General features: G+C 50.7%; 2 protein-coding genes and 2 non-coding genes across 4 annotated transcripts; 2 read left to right on the forward strand and 2 right to left on the reverse strand.

Annotated features, from left to right (window-relative positions):
- Positions 1-2,012: 2,012 nt before the first annotated feature.
- On the reverse strand, positions 2,013-3,077 carry LOC119449035 (speckle-type POZ protein-like A). Its single transcript, XM_037712230.1, has one exon. It carries the CDS (start codon positions 3,075-3,077, stop codon positions 2,013-2,015), a length of 1,065 nt encoding a protein of 354 aa, XP_037568158.1.
- Positions 3,078-5,365: 2,288 nt separating this feature from the next.
- Positions 5,366-13,168, reverse strand: LOC125945059 (uncharacterized). The gene is made up of 2 exons (XM_049666618.1): positions 13,072-13,168; positions 5,366-6,117 (listed from the first exon to the last, which is right to left on the reverse strand). The coding sequence occupies exons 1-2, from the start codon at positions 13,091-13,093 to the stop codon at positions 5,366-5,368; spliced, it is 774 nt and encodes a 257-aa protein (XP_049522575.1). The 5' UTR covers positions 13,094-13,168.
- Positions 13,169-15,846: 2,678 nt separating this feature from the next.
- On the forward strand, positions 15,847-15,918 carry Trnae-uuc (transfer RNA glutamic acid (anticodon UUC)). Its single transcript has one exon. It is a non-coding gene; the product is annotated as a tRNA-Glu (tRNA).
- A 5-nt stretch (positions 15,919-15,923) lies between these two features.
- On the forward strand, positions 15,924-15,995 carry Trnaq-cug (transfer RNA glutamine (anticodon CUG)). Its single transcript has one exon. It is a non-coding gene; the product is annotated as a tRNA-Gln (tRNA).
- The last annotated feature ends 9,642 nt before the right edge of the window (positions 15,996-25,637 follow it).

A 25,637-nucleotide genomic window follows, 5' to 3' on the forward strand; every position in this document is an offset into this window, starting at 1 on the left:
TCTCTCCGCTTCATAATTGGATAGAAGAATTCCGCTTTTCTCACTCTCTGGAAACGCCTCTATAAGCGGGATCATGACTCTTATATTGCATTCTTGGAGAAGAGCGCCTCCGGCCAGCCGGCGGAATTTTGGAAGTTTATTCGCAAGCGCTCTATAGTAATCGCGGGTTGTGTTTTCGCCTGCTCGACTCTTAAGGAGTAGAAGTCCAAGCAGTCACGGATTGTTGTGCTGCCAATTTCTCTTCCGTATATAAACCTTCAGTTTTCAACTCTGGTGTCAGTCAGCAGCACACAACGGCTCCTACATCTATAGTCCTGTGTTGTTCGATGAAAAGCTATGCCTTCAGCGCTCGAAGCCTTCCCTATCCTGCGGCCCTGATGGCATCCCCTCCGCAATTTTAAAATCTTACGGCAGTATATTTACACCAGTACAGGCATCTATACTTAATAACTCTCTGAATACTTCCACTTTGCCTCACATGTGGAAAACTGTTCGTGTTTTTCCTGTATAAAAGTCTGGCTGTAGAACTAATGTCTCAAATTATCGCCCGATTTCTCTTCTCTGTGCCACGTCTGAGATTTTTGAGCATGCTCTTCACAACATATAGCCTTTTACTGTGAAAAACGCATTGATACCGAATCAGCATGGATTCCTTACGGGCCGCTGCACTCCACTCACACGTTCATGACACAGATCTCGCCGGTGCTCTAAAGGGGGCAAGTTGACACCATTTACTGCGACCTCAGCAAAGCTTTTGATGTAGTCAGCCACTCACTGCTTCTGATCAAGCTTACACACATTGGTGTTCAATCGCCAATTGTAAACCTCTTGCGGACTTATCTTATTGATAGATCATGTTATGTTAACGTCAGTGTCCAAACGTCTTTTTCTTACGCGGAGACTAGCGGCGTCCCTCAGGGATCAGTGTCGGGGACAACTTCTTTTTTTTTAATTTTAATTATTGACGTTTATTCCTCTATACGGCATTCTTAATTCCTTCTATATGCCGATGACATAAAGATTTTTAAGGCAATTCACACTGTTGAAACTGTCGCACCCTGCCGTCTGACCTGCTTTTCTAAATGGTGCACCTAACCTTGAATGCTGTTAAGGCCAAAGTCATGACTTTTACCCGCAAAAGAGCAAGCATTTCCCACCAAATGACGCACACTATACCAATAATTATACTGCGATTGTATGTGCTATTAGTGGGTTGATTTGATCGCTATGTGTATCATAATTATCAGCAAGTACCTGCAGTAACATGCCAGGCGGTCAGCCAGGCTAACGTCTCCAGCAAATTATTAAAATTTGCATACATATATATCTCTCTCTGAAGTAAACTTCTGACGCCGACAATGGTACTTGGTGCTGATGGCACAAATTGCTGTCCACACGTTTTGCTAGACGGAATAACAGCATGACGACGACCACGGAACAACAACAGCATGGCGATAATGGCATGACAATGATTACGTATTTAGAGATAGAAATGTACGCTATAAAATTGTGGAAATAGCGATAACATAGTTTAGAACTGACTTGGAAAGGGCATTGTAATGTTGTCAGTTTTAGGAAGCATTTAAGCTCGAAGGAGTAAAAGCAAAAGAACTTCACGTGCTGACATCAGTCAAGTTTTTTTTTCCAATCGTAGCACTGAGTGATAAGAGATGTCAGTAATCTATACCGTGGCGACCGAAAATCAGTCAAATGAATTTCAAAGCGCGAAAGTTCTATTTCCAGTCGATTGCTTCACTCATCATTCCACAAATTTTGCACTCTATGTATAACAGACATTCAGTTTAAACACAGATATACCCTATTCTATAGAAACCTCTATGCGTGTTTAATAGGCGTTTTGTGACTCATCGCGCGATGCGGCACATATTAGGTCTGGCAACGCGTTGTTCAGGGCGAATTTTACGGCCGATTTGAAAGGAGTTCGCTGTAGCCTAATCAAGAGTTCCTGGTTCGCTTCGCCGACGGCTCATCGGATTTATTGTTCAGCGCCGTCAAGAGCTGTTCGGGTAGATTGATTTCGCGGTTGGAGATGGCATCCCATCCGGGGGTCTCCGTACAGCGTCGAGGTTCGAGCCGATGAAGTCGAGTGTTGCGTTGCGCAGCGTGACGGCGTTGTGCTTTTCGGCCAGAATCAGCGTTTCCGCGGCCGACTCCTCGGACAGGCGGGAGATGAGAGCCAGCTCGCACGATATCTTGAGTAGGTCCATGTTGTACCTGTCGGCAGCTTTCAAGAGAGACTCGGGTTTCACTATTGAGGCCGGCACGCGCCCTGTGTAGAGGAATCTCAGGATGGCGGCGAAAACGCCCGGTTCGACGTCCTCGATGACAACTCCGCCGACTACCTCTTCCTCCATCGCGTGTTCCAACATACTCCGGAACGCCGGTGACCGTGCCGCCAAGATGCTCCTGTGAGCCTGGAATGTCTCGTCGCCCACCTTAAACGTCACGTCCGCGTAATTTTTACTCTCCAGGAGCCATTCCAGGTCTTCGGAGAGGCGGCACTCGGGAAGCGTGCTCGAAGCAATCTCGCTGCTCGTTCCAGGCGCACTCGCCGAACTCTCCAAGGCGATGAGCTCGCACCTGAGCGTGAGAGTGTCGTTGGGCAGAAGGTTCCTGCCGTTCTGCTTCAGAGACATCCTGCCGATGAATTTTTCGTATCCCCAGCTGTCGCCGCGGCGCGAGAAGATTCGTGTCCTGGTCTGCCGGCTGTTAGCCTCGTCCTCTCTGGCATCGACGACGGAGAACGTCGCCTTGGCAGAGACCCGCCTGGTGTTGTAGGACACGAGGAAGAGGGACACGTATTCCGCGCACTTTTCGCTGGCGCCTCTCGGGTACAGCCTGAGGCGCCACGTGACGGGTTTCTGCTCACCCGTGGAAAACGTCGAACTGAGCAGCGCTTGCCCAGTGGCCTCTCGGCAGAGGCTGAAATTTGTGATTGTCCACAGGAAGGACAACTTGACCATCTTCTGATCGGTGAAGCAGGACCTCTTTTCGACGCAGTCGGCGAGCACGCTCCCTGGAGGCCGCAACGTCACCGATTGGTCTCCAGAATCCATGGAAGCTGCCGCTGTGGCTGAAGTCGGGCCCGGAGCGTGTAGCTCGAGGTGGCGACGCCTGGCACACGCCTATACCGCTTTACTCATCGTGACGGGAACAACGGCAATGATGATGATGACGATCCCAGACATTGGAACATACCCACAACAGGGGATTGGCAAGCTCGCTGTAACAGAATCATAGGGGGGAGTCAGGGGAGGGCATATTTAAAAATACCTTACAGGCCCGTAGAGGAATTGCGTAATGGGGGGAACACGCCATGGTAGTGGCTTTGGCGTTGGGCGGCTAAGCCCGAGGGCGGGGGCCAGATTTCGTTGAAAACGAAATGCAAATATGTCCGTGTGTCATGCCTTCCGTATATATCCCTCCAATATCACCAGGAAACCATTCCTCAAGTTGTCTCGGTGAAATACCTTGGTGTCATATACAATGGCAAGCTCGTCTGGTGCACTAACATTGAACATATCACAAAAAAGGCAGAATGTGCCGTAGCCAGTGATGGGAATGGCCAAAAGTGTTTTGTATCAGGTTTTGTAGCAGGAAAAATGATGATATGTAGCAGCTGCCCTCAGTTTTGTAGCAGGTTGCGAAAACGAAAAAAAAAACTGGTCAGATGGCGTTTTAATGCTTTTATTATACAATAAAATGAAGTATTAAATACAGTGTGCGCATGAGTTCAATGACGGCGCAACTAACGCAAGCTTTAAACAAAGCCTAGGATCACAAATATATGAAGACTGGTTGGCACAAAGACGCAGGTAAACAATACATGAATGTCACTTGCATGAAACACACTAAGCTTTCTTCCCTTTTTTCTCCGCATGCAAGTGTGGCATACACTCGGCCATCTTTTTTCGTGCTTGAGCAAGCACTGCTGGCCCACTCTCGATGTCAGAGAAGTTCTTCAACTTCATGCCCCGCTGAATCAACAAGTCAGCATTTTTAATCATCCGTTCTGCCTCAGCCACTTCCTTTTTGGCTTGGTCATTGGTAAGTTCCACATTCGGTGAACTTTGCTCTGCATCTATACGCATACGCTTTGATGGTCGCTCTTCAGCTGCAAGGCGCTCCGCATACCGTCTTGACAGCCTTGATGACATCGGAATTGACTGGAAATGAGCACGGGTCACTGTCAAACCTCTTTGAATATGACATTATGTGACGTATGCCATTTACGCTTGAGAGACAAAGATTTGACTTGTCGTGCAGGACTCTTGAGTTTTCACTAAATCCACGCTCAACATCGCCATTGCCATGCGGAAGTGATAGAAGTGCCTTGACTAGCTTGGACAATAGCGGATATTTTGGCCCACCCTGACCATCTTTCATGATGAAAACTTGATGCCAGTATTTGTCCAGTGGCATGTCAGAACCTGCATGTAACTGGTTCAAGTTTAGCACCGTCAATTCATCAAGAAGAGATGAAACTTCAGCGGGTTGAACCACCTGGGGTGCACACTTTGCAAGATATCTGAAGGAGTCTCTTGAAGATTCCGCACTATGATTGCTCGGATGCAGGCACCTGACATGTTGGAGCATCTGATTCTCAAGAGGAAGTTTTGCCATCAAGTACTTCGAACATGTAATGTAGAACGACCTTGCTCCTAGCCGGAACGCAGCTTTCTCTGCAGCAGTCCAGGTCTTAATAGCTTCTTCGGTGTCTGCTCCTACCTCTACATGTTGTTTCCAGTTCCGAGAGGACTCAACGTCAATGGATGCAAGCTGACTGCCTGACTTTGCCTGAAACACTTCGGTCCTTAAAAACCTTCCCAAGATTTTTTTAGCAGCATCACCATTTCATCATAAATAATGTGAAGCAGGGGTTCGGTTCCCTGAAACAGTTTTAGGAACCTTGTAAGAAGTTCACCAGCATTTTTCACAAACAGAGCTTTGGCACAAAGGGTTTTGTCATTCAGACTGCTCCTTAGCCTTTTGGCAATGTTGCCTCCAGCACGTACTGGAGTATTGGCGGAAAGGACACTCTTCAGGGCATCAATCTGTTCAAGCAGTCTGTCTACTGCTGGCACGAGTGACAGCCAGCGGCAATTTACATGCCGTAGAAATATGGCTTCAGGCAATCCAAGCACCTGTTGTTGCTCCTTCAGCAGGCCACACTGTGCAGCAGAGTGTTTGAAGTAATAATACACATCATTTACGACAGTTTCGACCTCACTGCCGAATGAATCCAAGGCACGTGAGAATGCGCTGTGCACCTTATGTAGGGAACACTCCCCAATATCTATCAGGGGACCGTGCTGCTGGATAAGTTTATTTTTTCGTGACTTCATTACGTTTGGTCCATCACTAAAAATGCAAAGAAGCCAGCACTGGGAACACTCTCAATAGCCTCATTTACACATCTTAGAAGGTCGTTCGCAGTTGCCTTATTTAACCGAAAGGACTGCAGGTGTTCCACAACCACCATTTTCTGGGCATCGGAAAAGTATCGCATAATGATGTCCATTTGCTGACAGCGCTGTTCCGGAAGAGGTGTCTCATCTATACAGATGCTGTAGAAAACACTCGGTCGATTGACTTCTTTAAGCACAAGGCTCTTAAAGTAGGGTCCAAGGCCATCTGACACGACATACGACACTTTTTTTCTGCTACACGAAAAGTCTTTTGCCACCTTCGAATCTGGAAACATTGCTCGGTAGAGAGGTGTAGCTTTGTCTCCCCAGCTATAAGGAATCCCCTTAAGTGTGACAGCCAGGACGAACAGTGCTTCACTAGCTGTGACACGATCATTATACGACGCAATGGTGGACGCAGCTGAAAAATTCAGGACGGCTTGAACTGCTGCTGGTCGCTTAAGTTTCACATCAGGACCACGTAGCTGCTTCGTACGCTCCAAGTGCTTTTTGCTTTGCGAGTGGCGCTTCACTGCAGTCACACCATGAAACGCACAGTTGATTGTCTGGCAACACACGACACAAAAAGCATCTTCTTCTCTTTCACCAGCCCTACACCACGCCTCAAAAAGATCACCGTTGGCATCCACGTCTTTCAGGAGGTCCGCATTGAACTTACTGTTGCGTCCTGCAAAAAAACAAATTTATTGTGCTGTCAGCATGGTCTTAAAAAGCACTACAGGCCGATACATATGCTAGAGATTCTTGCGAAAACGCCGCCACGTTTCTGTGTCAGAAAGCTTGTTCCGCAAGTGCGTTTTGCACTGTCAGCCTCATGCGTATTTACTACCAAATGTAAACATTAGGGAGTTTTAGAATAGTGTATGCTAAGTTAGCGTTCGCAAGAGGTTAGCGCACGACGCATCCTCAGTGGCGCGAAACACTAACACAAAGCTCGAATCTTGAGTTTCGTAAACGGAGCAATAAAACGAGGTCAGAGAAATGTGAGTAGAATTCATCCTTTATGATATGGCACGTGCTGGCTGCGTGCATTCAAACGCACTGCGCACCACGAGCGAATAGGCAAGCGCGAATGCGCGACCAAGCAAAGCACGCGCGCACGCGCGAGCAAAAAAAAACAACAAAAACAAAAGGCGTCTCCCGCAAGAAAAAAAGGAAAACGGCGTGCGGTGTGGAAGAAAAAGCAAGCGCGCAAAAAAAAAAAAAAAAACAAAAAAAAAAAAAAAACGGCGCGTGGAGTAGCAGGGAGAGAGGGCGAGAAGCGAGCCGAGCGAGCGGCTGATGTTAGTGTAGCCCTGACGACACAAACAACGTAATTACTACGTAATCTCTACGCAACCGCCGCGAGAACTTGGCGCCCTAATCTTGGCGCTCTCGGCGATAACATCGGCGGAGTTTGAATTTCGTGTCCCTATGGAAGGTACACGGAGTGACCGACCCTGGTTAGCGTACGACGCATGCGCAGTGGCGACAAATGGAACGTGCAGACCACACAAGCCTAAAAAATGCTGCGTCGCCGTACGATTCGGTCACCACGAGCACTGTTGCTTAGTCACTACAGTGCTGTACCCGCGTGCGCGATAACTTACTGCCAATATTAGAACCATCGGTGGTGGTGGTGGTGGTGGTAAACATTTATTCAGGTGTTATTTACACATAGGTTGTTCGGGAAAACCAGCCCTTAGTGGGCCAGCTCCCTACAATACTAGGTGGAGTCCCTATTCAGGGAGCCCATTGGTCGTGGCCGCTGTCGTGACACGCTGGACCATGGCCTGTTGAGCCGGAAGGTCCAGGCAGCCGAGCAGGGCCGCCTCCCAGTCCTCACGGGTTGGGTTGGGGTTGGGGGTTAGAGAAGGATTGAGTTGGCATGCCCATACCATGTGGTAAGTGTCAGCCACCTCCCCACAGTACTGGCAGAGGCCGGAAAAGGAAGAGTCGAAGTGTTTGAGCACTGCCGGGCACAGTAGCGTATTCGTGAATAGGCGAAGAAGAATTCTCTCGTCCGCCTTCTTGAGCCCTTTGCAGAGCGCAGGAAAGCGGCGGTGAGAGTCCCGATAATGGGTAGTTATGTCTTTAAAAGTGAGAAGAGGAGGATTATATTCTGGATCAGAGTGGTCATCGGTGGAGGAGGCAGTTGCCCGGGGAATGAGTGCGCGGGCGGCAGCGTGGGCTGCCTCATTGCCTGTGAGTTCCTGATGGCCGGGGGTCCAGATTAGTGAGCGGGGAGAGGGGTCACCTACCCGCGGGCAAGGCCGAAGAATTTGAGCAGCTAGGGGTGAGATCCATCCCAGCTGGAAATTTCGACAGGCTCCTCTGGAGTCAGATATGATGGTTTTGGAAGCGTCATGTGAGATAGCTAGGGCTATGGCCACCTCTTCAGCATGGGTAGCATTGGGTGCACGGAAGGAGAGACCATCCACCTGCCTGTCTTGGTGGACTACGGCGGCCGTATACCAACCCCCATGGTAAGGGCCGGCGATGTCCGTGTAAAATACGCTTTTTTTGGAGCCGTAGTGGCGTCGGAGGGCAAGAGCCCGCGCCTCCCGGCGACCAGTGTGTGACTCATGGGACATATTGGTGGGGAGGGGTCGAACATGTATCGAACATGTATTTCCAGTGTTCGGGCACTCGTACCCGCTCCTGTGTGTGGAATTCATGCCTGATGTGTAGGCGATCTAGGAGTCGTCTGCCTGACGGGGTCTGCGCCAAGCGGGTGTATTGATTTGTCATGTGAGCCTCCCGAAGCTCCCGGTAGGTGTTGACCACCCCCAAGGCAAGAAGTCTCGCATTGGAGGTGGAGATGGGGAGATCTAGGGCTCGCTTGATGATATTGCGGAGGGTGACCTCCAAAAAATCTTCATCGTGTTTCCGTAAGTGCAGGTACGGAGTCGCATACAAGATGCGACTCGTGACAAAAGCTTGGGCGAGACGAAGCGCATCCTTGCTTTTGAGACCCCCCCGCTTGTTGGAAACACGGCGGACCATGCGGACCATGCGGCCCACCTGTTCTCCAACCTTACGGAGTTTGTGAAGTGTTGTCTCTACTCGGCGGTGTTTGTGTACGTGGAGTCCAAGGACACGGATCTCCTGTGCCTCGTTAATGGGTCCACTATGTAGGGAAAGGTTAATGGACGAAGTGCACTTCGGCATGGGCCGAATGTGCACGAATTCTGACTTCTGTGGGGAACATTGGAGGCCGCAGTATGCCGCATATTCGTCCACTATATGGGCTGCGGCTTGCAGGCTGTCCTCCATGTTGCCCAGGTTGCCGTCTGTGGCCCACAGGGTGATGTCGTCGGCATAAAGCGCATGCTTTACCCCGTCGACAGCATCCAGCCGGGCCGGGAGCTGTACCATAGCTAAGTTGAAAAGGAGAGGCGACAACACAGCGCCCTGTGGTGTGCCTCGCGTGCCCAGTGGGTAAGGGCCGTATTCCTGATCTTGGATGCGAATGTATGCAGCTCTATCAGTGAGAAAATTTCGAATATAGTTGAAAGTGCGATCGCCACAGTTAGTGGCACTGAGGTGAGCTAGGATGACTTCGTGCTTAACGTTATCGAAGGCTCCCTTAAGGTCAAGCGCTAGAATGATCTTGTCATTGTGGGGGTGTTCTATGGGAGTGAGGACTTCGTGGTGTAGTTGTAGGAGTATGTCCTGCGCAGATTTGTTGGGTCTGAAGCCGTACATAGAGTCAGCGAAAGTGTTACGCTCTTCCAAGTAGGAGGAGAGACGATCCCTGACCATAGTTTCCATTAGCTTCCCCGCACAGGAAGTAAGAGAAATGGGTCTAAGGTTATCAGTGTTGATGGGTTTCCCTGCCTTTGGTATGAAGGATACTAGAGATGTTTTCCAATCTAGGGGGAGGGATGTTTCTCCGGACCAGATAACATTGATGTATTCGAGAAGCGACTGGTGTGCAGTATCGGGTAGGTTTGCTAGGACTTTAACGGTGAGTGTGTCTCGCCCGGGAGCCGTGCCCCGCTTCATTTTGGCAAGAGCCGCACGGAGGTCGTGTAACTGAAAAGGAGCGTCCAGTTCCGAGTTCTCCCTGCCTGCGTAGTGATACTCGGGGCCCCGCGGGTCCTGCTCAGTGCAGAGATAGCGGTCCCGGAGCGAGAGAGCTAGCTGTGTTGTGGAGCCCTGAAAATTGTGAAAGGCTCGATGTAGATGTCTTTGTGCCTCGCCTCGCGTTTGCGCGAGGTCGATGAGACTACGGAAGAGTCTCCATGTATTGCGGCCAGACATTTGCCTGGCGGCAGTATTACATCGGCCTACCCAATTTGAATCGACGAGCTGGGCAGCGTACTCGGCCGCCTTCTGGGTGAGATCCAGTATCCGCATGCGGAGTTTGCGGTTGTGTTTTTGTCGGCGCCATCTCTTTGTGAGGCTGCGACGGGGCTCCCAAAGATGGAGGAGATGGTTATCCACGTCCGGATGGCTGTCCGTGAGTTGTATTGCGGTCTCGTGTTGTCTTAGTGTTTGGAGTATGGATTGGGCCCACTGGGAATAACCATTGTGAAGGATGGGAGAGACAGGTACGGACTGTCGGAAGGCGTCCCAGTTGGGTAGGTGAGCCTGTGTGATGGGGCGTTGTAGGGGTCGTGTTGAGAGTGTGGTGTTGAGAATGCAGTGGTCGCTGCCGAGGGATTCCTCAGTATTGACCCAGTCTGCGTGTTTGATGTTTTTGGTGAAGGTAAGGTCGGGGCAGGTGTCCCGGGTCACAGAGTTACCTAGACGAGTTGGTTGCGCAGGGTCGGTGTGGAGAGTGATGCCCAGCGTGGAAGTTAGCTCCGCGAGTTTCCTTCCACGCATCTCTTCCTTGCGATAGCCCCAAAGCCTGCTAGGGGCGTTGAAGTCGCGCACTATTAGGAGGGGATCGCGCCCTGCGATCTTCAGCGCCCTGGTGAAGGTGTCAGCGAAAGTGATCTTCTTGAGTTTAGGTCGGCAGTAAATGTTAAGGATGTGCACCGGGGGGTCGGCTCTGCGCAGGGGAAGGATTGTGACCATGGTGTACGAGTAGGGTATTGAGAGGTCGAGGTCGACTTCTTGTGCAGTTAAGGTTTTATGTACAAGAAGGCAGGTGAATGGGTCCCGCTGAAAAGTGTTATAGCCTGTGAGGCGCACGGCGTTGCCGGGCTCTTGAAGGGCAACGACCGCGCACAGGTGTTCGAAGGTTTCGAGATAGAGGCTGAAATTGGCCCGTTTGGCCCTATCCTTGAAGCATCTACAGTTCCACTGAATTAGAGAAAGTAGTTGAGGTTTTCGGTTGCGCGATGGGGGTAAGCATTTAGGTGCTACCGCCATACTGAGAATTTGGGGTGGCTGGGATGGACTCGGCCCCTACGTTGGTGCCTTGTGCAAGTAGGGATTCGGAGTCCTCAGAGAGTTCGGCGAGGTCGTTGGTATAAGAAAATTTAGAGGGGCGGTTAACGTCCTTGAGGTGACTAGCCCTGCGGCTGCGAGGGTTGGTGTCCTGGAGCCAAGTCTTAATGTTACTCGTCACCTGATGGGTGACGGTATTGGAGAGATTTTCGATGCTTTTGCTCATGGTGGTGAGTTGTGTCACCAGAGCAGTCATAGCGCTTTGAATAGCCTCAAAACGCTGTTCAGTGTTAGAGGGCTCCGAGACGGACGGAGCGACGCACATGGGCTTAGGTTCCGGAACGGTGACGGTAATTTTGGGGAGGGGAGGGGGTGGTGACGCGGGGGTGGAGGGCGTACTACCTGCCTCCAAGGTGGCTATTTTGACTAGAAGCTGCGCGTTCTGTGCCCGGAGCGCTGCGAGCTCTTGTTTGAGCACGAGGAATTCGGGGGAGGAGGTGGGGGAGGGAGAGCGAGAGGAGGAGGCGGCCCCCGCCCAGCTGCCTACCTGAGAGGATGTCTTCTTTGCTGGCTGCCTGGGGGCACCGCCAGAGGTCAGGGGTGGAAATTCCCCGGCTTGGAACACGGGGGCGCCCTGGTCGGGTGTCTTGGATGACGTCTTCTGTGACGCCTGTGATGTCTTGGGTGGATGTGGCACTTGCTGATTGGTCTTGGGGGTTTGGTTGGTTGCTCCCGGCTGAGGGCCTTCCGGCGTGACGTCAGATGTTTTGTGCTTTGGCCGCTGCTGCAGGGAGCCACGGCCACCATGTTGGCCGCCCGTCTGCTGCAGGCGGCGAAATTTTGCCTTGCAGGCCGGGGATCCGGTGAGGTGTTCCTCGCCGCACACCAGGCACGATGGCTTGCATTCATGTGGGGTCATCCCCTCCTCAGATGCACCCACAACTTGACCACAGTGGCCGCAGCGTTGATCGTTGGGGTGGGGGCACAGCTCCGGGCGGTGGCCCACCGTCCCGCAGCAGTAGCATGCCGGTATGGTGCGCTTGTATTCGCGTACCGGGGTCACGACACTGTTGTAGTGCACGAACCGTGGCACGTGGTGGCCTTCGAAAGTGAGGAGGGCCACGGAAGTCTTGCCCAGCTTCCTGATGAAAGCGATGTTTCCACCCCGCCAGTGGATCTTGGCTATCAGGGAGGCGGAGGTCTCCTGTTCGTGCACCGTAATGACGCCACGGCACACTTCCCCGCTGATCTTGGCGTGGCCGATCATCGGTAGGGGCGAGAATGTCTTGAGCGAGAATTCTCGCGAGAGAAGGTTGGCAGTGTTGATGTCGTTGGTTGAGACAACGATGATATTTTGCGCCCAAATGGGCCACACACTGATACAATCACTGCTGGTAGCGTTCACATCTGAGGCAAGCTTAGCTCCTAGCTCACCTGGCTGGAAGGCAGCTTTGAGATCCACCGTGACTCGAGGCTTGAGCACGATGGTGAAGTCTTCCGCAGCAGTGCGGGGCATAGCGGCGGGCCGCCACGATACACGGGATGTCTTCTTCTTGGGTGGGGTCTTCGCTGACTTGGCCTTATCGGTATCCGAGGCCTTAGCAGTGTTAGATTGCTGGCGGCGCTTACGAAGCGTCATCACTGTAAATAGTCCCTCGTCCAACCATATCCGTGGGTGGAACGGAGTCTTCGGACGTTGAGGCAGGAACGTTTTTCCACGCCAAGGTAGTGGGATCATATCCACGGAGAGCGGTGACCGCCATATAAGGCGGCGTCCGCGGGAGAGTCCCGGCGCAGTCGGCGTTGGGCCTAACTCGTTAGGGCAAGCGTAGCTCCCCAAGGTGAGGTCAAGAAGTGGACATAAAATGCCCAAACATCGGCCTACCTGGATGAGAGTGGTGTCTTCTGGTGCAGAACGATGTTAGGAAGATGATAGGGTCAATTTTCGTGGAATGCCGTGCAGGGTTCCGCAGGTCCTGACGAAAATCACAGGAGCCGACGTGAGACGCGTCCGCTCTCGACCGCGTCGGTGGTGGCGTTCTAGAACCATCGTGCAGTCACACCGAGTCAAGCAGCATGCTACAAAACAGCGAATACAGTGCGTCCTCAACGGTAAAGTGAGCCCCACAAAGGCATAAAGAAAATTAGCAGCGACACATTCACTACCACAGAAAAATCTTAACAGTAATTTATTTTAGGCCTAAAATCATCAAGATAATGAAATGGGGGGGGGGGAGGTAGGGGGGACTCCGAGCGCACACAGATAAACGTGATACGGGCAAGCAGCTAACAAACTTACCTTTGAGAGTGGAGAGTGCCATGACGCCACCGCCGTGCAGGACGCGCGTAGTCGTACAACCATACAACACCGCTATACTCGCGATGGGAGTTCACGCCGCCGGTACGACTGCGAGGCTGCGGCACGCAGCGAAAGCTGGGAATGAGCCGCAACTGCACTCAGCTCAAACGACAGTGCCACCAGGTACCGACACTACACAGTGACAAGCCCACGCACAACTACAGCCAGCATACCACGTGGGCACATGGGCTAACCATAACAAACCCACGCCGCCCACGCATTGGATTGTATTGGATTGGCTCTGCCTACGAATGGCACGAGAGGCGGCAGCCTATCTGCCACCTGGTGTTGCTGAAAATCCCCTTGACGGTGGCCTCCGAGATGAAGCGGCGCACTGCCAGGTAATCTCGGAGGCTATGCGTAGCAGCTTTGGAGCAGTTCTGCTCATTTGTAGCATGGATGTAGCAGCTTTCACGAAATGTACCAGGTTGGAGCAATGGTGCTCATTTGTAGCATAGATGTAGCAGCTTTAATGAAATGTAGCAGCTTGGAGCAATTGTAGCAGCTTTCCCATCACTGCGTAGCCATGCTCCACCGGCTCAGTCACCGTCGCTCTGGACTACGCAGGGATAATTTACTGATAATACATAAGATGTGTATTCGGCACATATTACAATTCGGTTGCGTGTTATTTTCCGGTGGTCCCGCCTATAAAATAAACCTCTGATACTACTACAAAGAACATCTCTACGATTATTCCTTGGGATACCTAGATTCATTGCCAACACTGTGTTATATCAGGAAGCTAATATACCCACTCTAGATTGAAGATTCCACCTGCTTACTTTTCAGACTTTTTTTTAATTTATGAGTTTTCAAAGAGACATGGACAATACATATTTTCACTGAAGCGTCTGAGTTTTTTAACATATCGTGGTCGCGATTACACAGTCCTCAGAAAATATTTGTGCATGCACAGTTACAATTGGATGTGTCAATACGTCAAGTTTTCCATTAGAATAATGCCTTAACCGACCTCAAAATTGAATTCGAGGACATATTTCCAAATCATGCTAAACTATTTCCCAGCAGACATTTAAATGTTATGTTAAAAGACCACCTAAACCAGCTAGCTACTGACAACATAACAGCTACCAACGCTTCCCTGTGCAATGAGAAGGCAGAAGTGGGGATCTTCTCTGGATCTCTTCAATGGTCTTACTCTCTTCGCCTTCCCGACTTCACACCCATTTTTCAGGCCGAACTAATAGCGAATATATTAGTCCTACGAAAGATTCCCCAAAACGATTAATTAGCTGTTATTGTGACTGACTCACTGCCTGTAGACACAGCACTTAAACGTCGTCAAATTCAAGAATCTTGCAAGAAAATTAGTTCAACGGTTCCTTCGTACTTGCGGCAAATATACTTGTATAGGGTAACGGGACATCGTGGTTTGCACTTGAATGAAATGGCTGATGCACTCGCACGAGCATCACTTAATGGCCCTATCATATCTGTTTTGCCAACGTCAGCTCATGTCAACGCGGCGAGGTACAGAAATTTCTCTATATCGCAAAATTCCGCGAAATCTATTTTAACATCGTCTTCTGATTTCCACCATATTTGCTTCACTTGGAATAATAATTGGTGTACTTCAAGCCCATTGGAACTTTCCATTACAAAATTGAGATGCCATACAGCTCTAAATTTTTACTTACACAGGTCTGGTCTCGCTGTGTCCCATCTATGTTCTTTTTGCAATGAATCCGAATCCATTGAGCATTTTTTTCTATCGTGCCACCAATTTTTAAGACAAAGAAATCTCTTAGAAATTTCATTTCGAAAACTTAGCCTAATATTAACCTCACCAACCATTCTCTGTTTTGGGGCGATTCACTGGGACACAGCCACAAGGATGCTTTTCTTGCAGTTTACAATTTCATTAGACATACAAAAAGAGTACCTTGCTGAATTTCTAGAATTATGAATCATTCCTATTATTTCACTTCTTTATGACCAAATTATTTTACGTCAAAATTATTAATAGTACTTTTCTAACGACTGCTACGTAGATTTAGTTTTTGTTTAATTTCTCGTAAACATAGTTGAAACCGCCTGCTTCTTGGCCAATCCCCCGTAGTCGCTATGAGCCAAAGTTTGGGAGACAAGACAAGATCCCCGCGTGATCAAAATTAATTAGAAGTCCCCCACTACGGCGTCCCTCATCATCATATCGTGGGTTTTGCAAGTAAAACCGATTTCTTTATGGGAAGTTGGGGATGGTGCGCGCGTACAGGAAATGACAAGACATTATTTTACAAAAAAGAAGAAACCTGTAGTATCAAATAAATACATAAATGATAACAATAAAGGGAAGTAAAGCACAAGATGCATCAGTGCATAGTTACATAAAACTTTACAATACGCGGAAGAACGAGCAGTCTAAATAATAATAAATAATAAAAAAATAAAATAAATAAATAAAATTTATCAAACAATAAACATTTAGCAAACAATAAAACACAACAACGCTGTGGAAAAAACCAAGTATACATTCGTCGTTAAATGTGGTCTGTTCGAATTTAACTATTTCACTCAACCCATCCGCAGCCCCCCTCCTCACCTCTTTCCCACGCTGTGTATCCGCCAGTGCAGCTAATTACAAAGTTGCTACCAATGCGCACACGACACTTTCCTGCAGCGAAAGCCAGCGATGAAACACGCAGGCCGCAAATAGAAACCGGTTGCAGCGCTCGCTCCCTCGACGCCATCTCCGGCGTGGTCTAGTGGCTACGATATCTGGCTTTCACCCAGAAGGCCCGGGTTCGATTCCCGGCGTCGGAACATTCGGTCTCATGGTGTAATGGTTAGCACTCTGGACTCTGAATCCAGCGATCCGAGTTCAAATCTCGGTGAGACCTTCTTTTTATTACTTCTTTCTATCGCTTTTCTAGCAGCGTAGAATAAAAGAAAATGTTCTGCCTGTTTTCTTTTTCTTTTTTATTCTAGTCAAGTACAAGTATTTTATTGTAGTCGAGTAAGAGTAGTACCCTACTCTCGCTTTGATGTTCACGTACAGAAGTTAAAAGGCGAACCCAACTTACAAAAACAACTAGTCGGCTTTCTTCAACAACAGCGTGTTTTTGATGGCCCGAAACGAAGCACCATCTCGCCGAACGCCGGGCCCATTGTTCCTGTTATTCGGGCGCCTGCGTGCTCCCAATTAATGACGTTTGCCCACTACTCTGGAGGATTGGCCAAGAAACAGGCAGTAGAAGTAAGAAAACGATAAATGCTTAAAAAAGACAAGTCAGAGAGAAATAATTATGACAACGTAAAAAATCAAAAGGAAGCTGGCATATCAAAGTAAAGGGTTCGGCTTTCACTAGCAAGGAAGAATTGCAGGTCTTCAAACGATTTCTACAATAATCATTAATTTCGAGAATTATCAAATGCACAAACAATTTTCTAAAGTTACCACCGTAATACTGCTTTGCCATGGAGAAGGCTGAACATAGCGATGAAAAAGAAAAAAAAAAGGAAATACACGTTCCTGCATGTGATGCCTAACTCAAAGAGCTCGAAGAAAGTCATAAACGGTGAACACGAAAGACTTGGCTGATGGAGCGTAACCTCTACGTATCCTTGTATTTTAAGGGAAAAGCGGTAGCTGGTTAGAAAAAGAAATTCAACGTAGACTAAGGGTCACTGCTGACAAAACATACATGCCACGGCGCCAGATAATGCCTACCTATTATCCTTCACTTCCTCATCCTCTGTAAAAGTTTAATATATTTTGTCTAGGTGGGACAAGAACACGTAAAAAACACAACATGTGAACATGCACCACAAATGCAGTTATTTTCTTCGCTTCCGTAGTTTTTGCAGTACCCGCAGCTTTCACCAGAAGGCAGCACCTGGGTAGTGGTGAGGCTGACACTAGCGCTAGCTAGCCACCATACTAGCCCTTCGAGGCTATAAATAATCTGGTCTATTCATGCTTTTCGCGGAGCAGTTTGTTCTAGAGAAACGAGATGGCGCTTTCGGCGGTGCGCCGCTTCTGGCCTCAGCGACAGCGCACGAACACTAAACCATTACCGATTGTACCTAGCTTATGTGCGATCAGCTGTCGGAAATGCAATAGAGCTTTCGCTAACGCACTGTGCTCCACTCATGTTGGATTCAGTCATCTAGATTGAAGACGTGTTGCAGTAGTTGGGTGCAAAAATAGTGAGCCGCGTATTAAGGAATGGAATGAATCTGTGTGGCCAAGTTCGCGGACCGCTGCTGCAACTGTCCGTACATACAGCCGCCCAGATCTTTAAGTAGCCTGAGCGAGCGGCGACTTTCTGTGCGCTAGCACCTTAAATTAGGAACAAACTTACAAATGACTATGCTATCTTCACGAGCTTATGTGAGCATTAGTTAACCTCGACCGTTTCGCAAGTTCGTTCCATCGTAACGCATTGGACAGCAGAAAAAAAACGCATTTACATAAGCTAGCTAAAGATTTGGCCGGCTATACGTGTTACCGGCATTTCGAGATGTACGGCTTTCCTTGAGGATACAGAAATTTGCTCAACCGCCAGCGTTGTATTGCTAACCCATAAAGAAAGGGCTTCAGCTCCAGAATGTCGGCAAGAGTGAGCACAGATCGTTAATCTATGACGAAGGAAGTAGCGCCGCTTCCTGTCAGGATAAGTTTCACGCAAAGTATCTATACACATATACTCCTGGCATGGACACCTACGCCCACTCTACCGCCAACGTGTCAAGAATAAGTGAATGGGCGCACGCTTGAATATATGCGCTCGAGCCATTGCGGATGATGATATAGTTTTCGGCCCACAGGGGACGGACGGACGAATCGGCTAGCCACATACAGATTCGCTGTAAAAACACGAACACGGCATGACACTACGAAGACAAGTGCCGACTCTAATCTCCAAATTTTTTATCAATAAGCTAGACAATATGGGGGTGATCATTTTCAAGTTTTGCGGATTTAAAAAAATTACCTATTGCATATTGTTGCTCAGTGGCTATGGTGTTGGGCTGCTGAGCACGAGGTCGCGGGATCGAATCCCGGCCACGGCGGCCGCATTTCGATGGGGGCGAAATGCGAAAACACCCGTGTACCTAGATTTAGGCGCACGTTAAAGAACCCCAGGTGGTCCAAATTTCCGGAGTCCCCCACTACGGCGTGCCTCATAATCAGAACTGGTTTTGGCACGTAAAACCCTATAATTTAATTTTTTTTGTGGTTTAAAAATCACGAAGCCGACTTTCAGTCCTGTCCGCGTTCAAGACCAGTTTCAAGGTCGATCCACATAGGTCGCGAAGCTTCGGGCGAAAAGCGGTTCAGAACCAATTGTCACCGACATCAGCAAGGGTGGTTATGGGAGCAGCGATTGAAGCGCGACTATGTTTGGAGGGAATAAACACTGGAAAGAAAAAGACGTTTTTTAATTAAAGCGACACGCAGTTATATTCATTCAACAAGAATAAAATTCCTAATCCATTTTATATACGCATGGCGAGAAGATACAACTCTATTTTACTTGATCATTATTAATAAATACATTTTTTCAGCGCCCACCGTGAGAGCGCCCATCGATAGCGTCGGGCGTTGACGCCGCTATCACTTGCAATGCAATGCAGCTATTGGGAGTGCGTGGAAAGGCACGCTCGTAAAGTTCACCTGTTACGCCCCCCTCACATGTTGTGTTGTTTTGCATGTCGACGTTTGTCTGAAGTAGGTGACGCGGGTAGTTTTATTGTTTATTAACCTGTACAGTCAAAAGCACTGAGTTGCGACCGTCAGATACTTGTTTACTTTAGTTGTTTTCGTGCGACAGCGCTGGCCGACGGGCTTACCGTCCGACGAAAGGACGAGCACTCTACGCAATCTACGCCCAAAGCGTACGTCAACCTCCAAAGAACGTATGTTCTATGCAGCGATGCGATTTCGACACCCGTACGGCTGACCTTTTCCTGCATCATTTTCCGCGCTGAAAGCTCGGAACGCCCATCAAGTCGAATGGCGGGGCATTTGAATATACAGCTCTAATGGCAGGCCTCCGAAAACAAATTTCGCGCCTATGAGAACAAAATGACGTCACTTCTGTTTTTAACGGATATGACGTCAAATTATTTTTTCTTCCGCCGGAAGTGTTCCCTCCTCACACAGATGGCGCTAAGCCCCATGAACCGCCGATAAGCCGCCATGTTTTGAACCTATGGGCTTCTATGGAAGCTTCGCTGCCAGTTTACATATACCTTGCCAGTTTCGCTGAAGTGTTCGGTCGCCCCTCCGTCCACAAGTTGCGCGCCGAGCAGCGGTTACGAGAGCGAGCTCAACAACCCGGTGAAACATTCACCTGTTATATCGAAGAGGTTCTCGACCTATGCAAACGTGTGGATGCTTCTATGCCCGAAAATGACAAATTGAAACACATTTTGAAGGGCATCGCCGATGACATCTTTCCAATGTTGATCGCCAAGAGTCCGCGTAACGTAGCAGAGCTCATAAAGTTGTGCCAAAGCTACGACGAGTTGAGGAGGCAGCGCGATTTGACCAGGCGCCCCTCAGTGGCTGACGAGACCCTCTCTTCCATGACAGTATTCTCTGATCGCTCTCCCCTGCTCACACAAATCCAAGCTTTCGTGCGGGAGGAAGTTGCACGACAGCTTTCTCTACTACCCTTCGCTGAGCTACCCCAACAGCAGCCGCTGCCGCAACAGCCTCCTACACAGCTCGGTCCGACCCTCCGGCGGGTTGTTGAAGACCAAGTTGCTGAGGCTCTACCAATGCAGCATCAGCAGTCCCCTGTCGCAGCGCCACTTACTTACGCATCCGTCGCCGCGCAGCCTCCTCGTCAACCACTCGTTGCGCTACATCCACGGCCGCTACCACCCGTTCATCATCCCGTTCATCGACCTCCTCCTGCCTTTGCTCATCCTTGGCGTACGCAAGACAACAGGCCCATATGTTATGCCTGCGGTATTCCTGGCCATGTTGCACGACTCTGCCGCCGCCGCATGCTGCACTCTGATGGCTTTGCGCAGTCGCCTCCCTACGCCGACGTGCAACCTTTCCACGACACTTCTTTTAGTCGGCAGTCGAACTGGCCACCAGCCGAGCGCCCGGTCCTTATACACGTCGTTCACCTTCCCCGCGTCGCCGCTCGTTGTCTCCGATGCATCGGCGCCCTTCACCCATGCAAGAGCAAAACTAAGCGCCGCAGTTCAGGAGGCAGGAACTGCGTCGCCATCGATCTGTACAAGTCCTCCATGTCGCCTGCGAACGTTGTCGACCTCACTGTTGACGGCGTCTCTACCGTTGCGCTAATTGATACTGAAGCAGCCGTGTCTGTCCTAAACGAACGCCTCTCTCGCGCTTTACGAAAAGTTACGACGCCACTTTCTGGGTTTTCTCTTCGCACAGCAAGCGCCCAGCCAGTTCGGCCTTCAGCAGCATGCACAGCTAGAGTTACTATTCAGGGCGTTCTCTATATTGTCACGAGCAATGGCAAAGACAAAGACGTTGTAGTGGGGCTGGGTCAGAGGCTCTCTTGTCGGACTGAAAACCTGCTGGAACCTGTGCGCTCTGTGCAGTCTTGACTAGGCAAGCGCTAGCCGTTCACGGTTAATTAAATACTCCCCGTAACATCTTTTTGGTGGAGGTTGCGGGCTCTATTCCACCCGGCCCTGGATCTTCGGAGCGGACGCCCGTTTCTCCCGCCTCCATGGCCGAAGACAGTACGCAGTCATCGCAGCCCGCGCCTGCGGCGCCGCCGACCGTGGTCCTTTCGCAGCCCCTCGACCCCGGCACGTTTTGCGGCACGGACAACAAAGACGTCGACGATTGGCTCCTCTTGTACGAGCGCGTCAGCAAGCACCACAGGTGGGATGAGACTCTAATGCTTGCCAACGTCATTTTCTACCTACGGGGCACGGCTCGGGTGTGGTTTAACACGCACGAAGAAGAACTTACAAGTTGGGACCTATGCAAGGAGAAGATGCGTGCACTGTTTGGCCGATCGGCCGCGCGCCAAATGACAGCCCGGCACGAGCTGGCGGCCAGAGCTCAGACGTCCACGGAGTCGTACGTCGCCTACATTCAAGACGTACTAGCCTTGTGCCGTACCATTGACAAAGACATGCCAGAGACGGACAAGGTTGGCCACGTGTTGAAAGGCATAGCTGACGATGCCTTCAACATCCTCATGTGTAAGAACTGCACCACGGTTGACTCCATTATCACTGAATGCCGGCGGTTTGAACAAGCCAAAAGCAGGCGGATTACTCAGCGCTTTAACAGACTCCCGAATACAGCTGCGACATCCTCGTGCGATGATCCCGTGACGCCCCCTCCGTTCTCGCCACCTAACAACTTGGCCAGGATTGTTCGCTAGGAGCTCGAAGCCATGGCTCCAGCCGCTTATCAGGCACCTGCTCACGACCATTTGGCGACAATCTCTCTCATTCAGGCCGTCGTACGGCAGGAGGTTGCCAATATGGGCGTCGTATTTCCACAAGCGCCTAGTTACGCCCCTCCGCCCATGTGCGCGTCCGGTCCTCCCACTGAACACCACAACGCCCCAATTGTTGCTGCTGCCGCTTCCGCTCCCCGGTTCACACCCCGCTACCGCAACCCTTCTGAGTGGAGGACGCCTGACGACCGACCAATCTGTTTTTCTTGCTCTCGCGTCGGCCACATTTCACGCCACTGCCGCAATCGTCGGAATTACCGACCAAGCTTCCCTAGTGACCGCCGCCAAGCTCGTGGCCAGTACTATAGCACACCTCTTCTCGACGACCAATTTCCGGCCCGTGATCCTCACCGTCTGTCTTCGCGCTCTGAATCGACCTACGCCAATGTTGCCGCACAAGGACACTGGTCCAGCCGATCGCCGTCCCCTCAAATTCGCCAGTCGCGCTGCCCTCAACGCCGTCGCTCTCCTTCTCCGGCTTCCTCTGGCCACCACCCGGGAAACTAGCCAGTGCAGCTCCGGGAGGTGAGGCTGCATTGACGACAAGGACAGAAAAACCTCTATTGAACCCTACTTCCAGACGCAATTTGCTCGGTGTTCTCGTCGACGGTGTGCCCGTTACTGCTCTCATTGATACTGGCGCCCACATATCTGTTATTAGTTCTACGCTCCGACGCCGCCTACGCAAAGTGCTGACACCTGCCGTCTCTCCTACTGTGCGAGTAGCTGACGGCACCCGAACACCGGTTCTTGGTATGTGCACTGCCCGCGTTACTGTTGCCGGTCACAACACTTCAGTTCTTTTCGCTGTTCTGGACGCTTGCCCTCATGATGTCATTCTTGGTATTGACTTCTTGAGCGCCCACTCTGCCCTCGTCGATTGTTCTACTGGCATTTTGCGGCTCGAACTGCCATTGTGTCCTGATTACGCCGCATCAAGTCACAGTCGCCTACGTTCCATGGAGTTTCTACGACTACCCGCGCAGGCTGCTACCTACGTCCTTATGTCACCGTTCCCACCGGTCCCTGATGGTGAATATGTGGTCGCTCCCCTCACAGACCTGATCCTCTCGCGCAACATCGCGCTTCCTCATACCATAGTGGTTGTTGCCAACAACAGAACGCTGCTTCCAGTCCTCAACTTTTCTACTTCGACCCATGTTCTTCCTCAAGGAATTTCACTAGCCGAACTGTCACCTCTGGAAGAATGTACTGTTTCTTCATTCACTGCTGACGCTGAGCCCATGACCCAACCTGTCATACCGGCGCCAACCCAGGCACTTCTGGACAAAATGATATCCCCCGACCTCTTACCGTCCCAAAGTGAAGCACTCCGTGGTGTCCTATTTTCGTACCTTGACGTATTTGATGTTGAGAACACTCCATTAGGCCGTACACAAGTCGTGGCCCACCGCATCGACACTGGAGACGCCAGCCCCCTTCACAAGCACCCTTACCGAGTGTCTCACTCTGAGCGCCAAGTCATCCAAAAGGAGGTTGATAAAATGGTAGATAAAGATGTGATCGAGCCTTCTTCTAGCCCCTGGGCCTCCCCTGTTGTGCTTGTGAAAAAGAAGGACGACAGCTGGCGGTTTTGCGTAGATTATCGCCATCTCAATCGGGTGACGAAGAAGGATGTGTATCCTCTTCCCCGAATTGATGATGCGCTCGACTGCCTCCAGGGTGCCAAATATTTCTCGTCGCTAGACCTCCGCTCGGGATACTGGCAAATTGCCGTCGATGAGCGCGACCGCGAGAAGACCGCATTCATCACACCCGACGGCCTCTACCAATTTAAGGTTATGCCTTTTGGTTTGTGTAATGCTCCTGCAACTTTTGAACGCATGATGAACACTCTTCTACGTGGTCTGAAATGGTCAACCTGTCTTTGTTATCTGGATGACGTAATCGTTTTCTCGCCCAGCTTTGACAGCCACCTCCCTCGTCTGTCGGCCATTCTCGACATATTTCGGCGTTCTGGCCTCCAGCTCAATTCATCTAAGTGTACCTTTGGGCGCCGCCAGATCAAATTACTTGGACACCTAGCCGACACTACTGGCGTACAACCGGACCCTGACAAGGTCCGTGCCGTCCGCGACTTCCCGGTTCCACGGTCCACGCAAGAAGTACGCAGCTTTCTTGGGCTCTGCTCTTACTTTCGCCGCTTTGTTCTCAACTTCGCGGACATTGCTCGGCCCCTCATGGACCTACTCAAAAAGGATGCGGCCTTTTCTTGGGGCGCGGAACAAGCGACTGCCTTTGCGTCGTTGATTTCTGCCCTCACTTCACCACCTGTGCTGGCTCATTTTGACCCGGCTGCTAGAACAGAACTTCGCACCGACGCAAGCGGCCATGGCATTGGTGCTATCCTCGCCCAAACACAGAACGAAGTCAACCGTGTGATCGCGTATGCTAGTCGTCTTCTGTCACCGTCGGAGAAGAATTACACCATTACTGAGCGGGAGTGCCTAGCTCTCGTCTGGGCTGTCGCGAAATTCCGTCCGTACCTATATGGACGGCCGTTCGTGGTCATAACAGACCACCATGCGCTCTGCTGGCTCTCGACACTTAAAGACCCCACAGGAAGGCTCGGCCGTTGGGCATTACGGTTACAGGAGTACACGTTCTCGGTAGTGTACAAATCTGGCAAGTTACACAACGACGCCGACTGCCTTTCCCGCCATCCCGTTGAACCACCCGACTCCACTGAAACAGACTCCGACACCTGTGTCTTGGCGATAACAGACTTCATCCATGTGGCCGACGAACAACGTAGAGATCCATCGTTGCTCTCTATTATTGACCGTCTGCAATCCGGCACCATCGACCCTTCACTCAACATGTTCTTGCTTCAGGATAACGTTCTTTACCGCCGCAACATGCACCCCGACGGCGCCGAACTCCTGCTCGTTGTCCCGCATCATCTGCGCAGGGATGTCCTCATCCAGTTTCATGACGCCCCCACTTCCGGGCACTTAAGCGTCTCCAGAACTTATGATCGCATACGACGACGCTTTTTCTGGAAGGGCCTTTATCGGTCCGTTCGCCGCTACGTAACATCTTGTGACCTGTGTCAGCGTCGGAAGAAACCTGCGACTCTACCCGCTGGTCTCTTTCAGCCAATTGACGTTCCAGCCGAACCATTTCATCGAGTGGGCCTGGACTTGCTGGGTCCCTTTCCAATTTCCACGAAAGGCAACAAATGGATTGAAGTCGCTACGGATTATACCACTCGATTTGCAATTACTCGAGCGTTGCCAACCAGCTGCGCCACAGACGTAGCCGACTTCCTACTGTACGACGTCATCCTCCAACATGGTGCTCCACGTCACCTACTCACAGATCGCGGTCGCTGCTTCCTGTCTCGTGTGGTTGACGATCTACTTCGATCATGTGCTACTCATCACAACTTCACGACCTCATATCACCCTCAAACTAATGGACTCACCGAACGCTTAAACCGTACACTGACCGACATGCTTTCCATGTACGTTTCCGATGACCACCATGATTGGGACGTTGCGCTGCCGTTCGTCACATTTGCATACAACTCATCGCGTCATGAAACTGCCGGCTACTCACCCTTCTATCTTCTCTTTGGACGCCATCCCTTACTACCCTTTGACACCTTGCTCCCTTCTGATCCGGCCTCCACGTCCACGACTTCCTATGCGCAAGATGTCATCACGCGTGCGCTCGTCGCGCGCACAGCAGCCCGCGCTCGGCTCACGTCATCGCAGACCGCACAAAAGGCCATCTACGATCGTCAACACCGGGATGCTGATTTTCCACCGGGCTCTCTCGTCCTTCTCTGGCTCCCATCTCGTCGCGTCGGCCTGTGTGAGAAGTTAATGTCGCGGTACGTCGGACCCTATCGCGTGCTGCGCCAGGTGACTCCTGTCACCTATGAGATATCTCCCATGGCATCCACCTCATCGACTGCCGCACCGCGAACTGACATCGTACATGTTTCCCGCCTCAAACTCTACAACTGTGATAATCCATTTTGATCACAACAAGCACCGGGACGGTGCTTCATCGGCCGGGGATAATGTCACGAGCAATAGC

The sequence above is a fragment of the Dermacentor silvarum genome, chromosome 4 (assembly GCF_013339745.2).
Source record: "Dermacentor silvarum isolate Dsil-2018 chromosome 4, BIME_Dsil_1.4, whole genome shotgun sequence".
NCBI lineage: Eukaryota > Metazoa > Arthropoda > Arachnida > Ixodida > Ixodidae > Dermacentor > Dermacentor silvarum.

Coding starts and splice junctions, on each gene's coding strand:
- LOC125945059 (XM_049666618.1), bottom strand. CDS start 13,093: ATGGCACTCTCCACTCTCAAAG. Junction 6,118..13,071: donor GGCACTCTCCACTCTCAAAG/GTAAGTTTGTTA, acceptor GTTTTTTTGCAG/GACGCAACAGTAAGTTCAAT.
- LOC119449035 (XM_037712230.1), bottom strand. CDS start 3,077: ATGGATTCTGGAGACCAATCGGTGACGTTGCGGCCTCCAGGGAGCGTG.